Here is a 962-nt window from a genome sequence, read left to right on the forward strand (position 1 = left end):
GAGAACAAGTCATACATTATGTACATACAGTAGTTAACTTTCTAATATTAGTTCATTATTCCATCACATTTTTCGTCTCCACTTTTTTCTCTGTCCAATGACACTGTTCCTCTATCGTCTAAGCTATAATTTTGGCTACCCATAAGCTTATGTGTATGTTGCTTACTATCGCATTTTGTTTCAGATTCAATTTGTTACTTATATGAACATTATTAGTGGAAAGTTTGATCTGAGTGGTAGTAATAATAATGGGAAGCGTACTACTAGAGCAAATCAAGAAGCAGACAACAAATTTCCTTCAAGAAAAGTACAAATCTGCTAGGATTACATTTACAGATGTTACTGAAATTGAATTGTAAGTCCTTTTGTAATCGAGTTAATAATAATATATGTTTTGGTTAAGAATTTTATTAGACAACCAAAACTTTTGTTGTCGATGAAAGTTTGGATTCCACTCAAATCCGATGATCCCACTTCTCATTTTTTGAATTACCATGATTTTTGGCGAAAACAACTATACCTGTATGTGTTTTTCTAGCTATATATATTTAGCATTTGTCATTGTATATTATAATTAAGAGAGAATGGCGTAAAATAATTATACATGCTTGTTATAGGTTGGCGGAGGAAACAATAAATAAGGATGATTGTAGCCCTGATGCCAAGACCATGACTAGAATTGCAGAGGCATCCTTTGAGTTAGATGACTATTGGAGGATTGTTGATGTTCTTCACTCAAAGTATATATACTTTCGAATAGTTTAATTTTTATATTTACTGTCAGTATGAATTTTGTTTTTACATTGATATTACTATCATACCATGCAAGAAATCTTTAAACATTTATTTTTTAAATTAGGAGTGAAATTTGAACATAAGACTTTTAAGTGAGAATAAGAAGATTATATCATTTGAGATATAATTCGGTGATAAAAAAATTTTTAAACATTTTTTTACTGCAT

The 962-nt window shown here is 29.6% G+C and overlaps 1 protein-coding gene across 1 annotated transcript in view; it reads left to right on the top strand.

Annotated features, from left to right (window-relative positions):
* Window positions 249-962, top strand: part of LOC107617245 (epsin-1) — a 3,087-nt gene continuing 2,373 nt past the window's right edge. Inside the window, exons 1-2 of the mRNA XM_016318993.1 lie at window positions 249-355; window positions 618-740. Of these exons, the coding sequence (XP_016174479.1) occupies window positions 249-355; window positions 618-740 (230 nt within the window). The remainder of the gene's footprint in view (window positions 356-617; window positions 741-962) is intronic.

Source organism: Arachis ipaensis, chromosome B09 (assembly GCF_000816755.2).
Source record: "Arachis ipaensis cultivar K30076 chromosome B09, Araip1.1, whole genome shotgun sequence".
NCBI classification, from domain to species: Eukaryota; Viridiplantae; Streptophyta; class Magnoliopsida; order Fabales; family Fabaceae; genus Arachis; species Arachis ipaensis.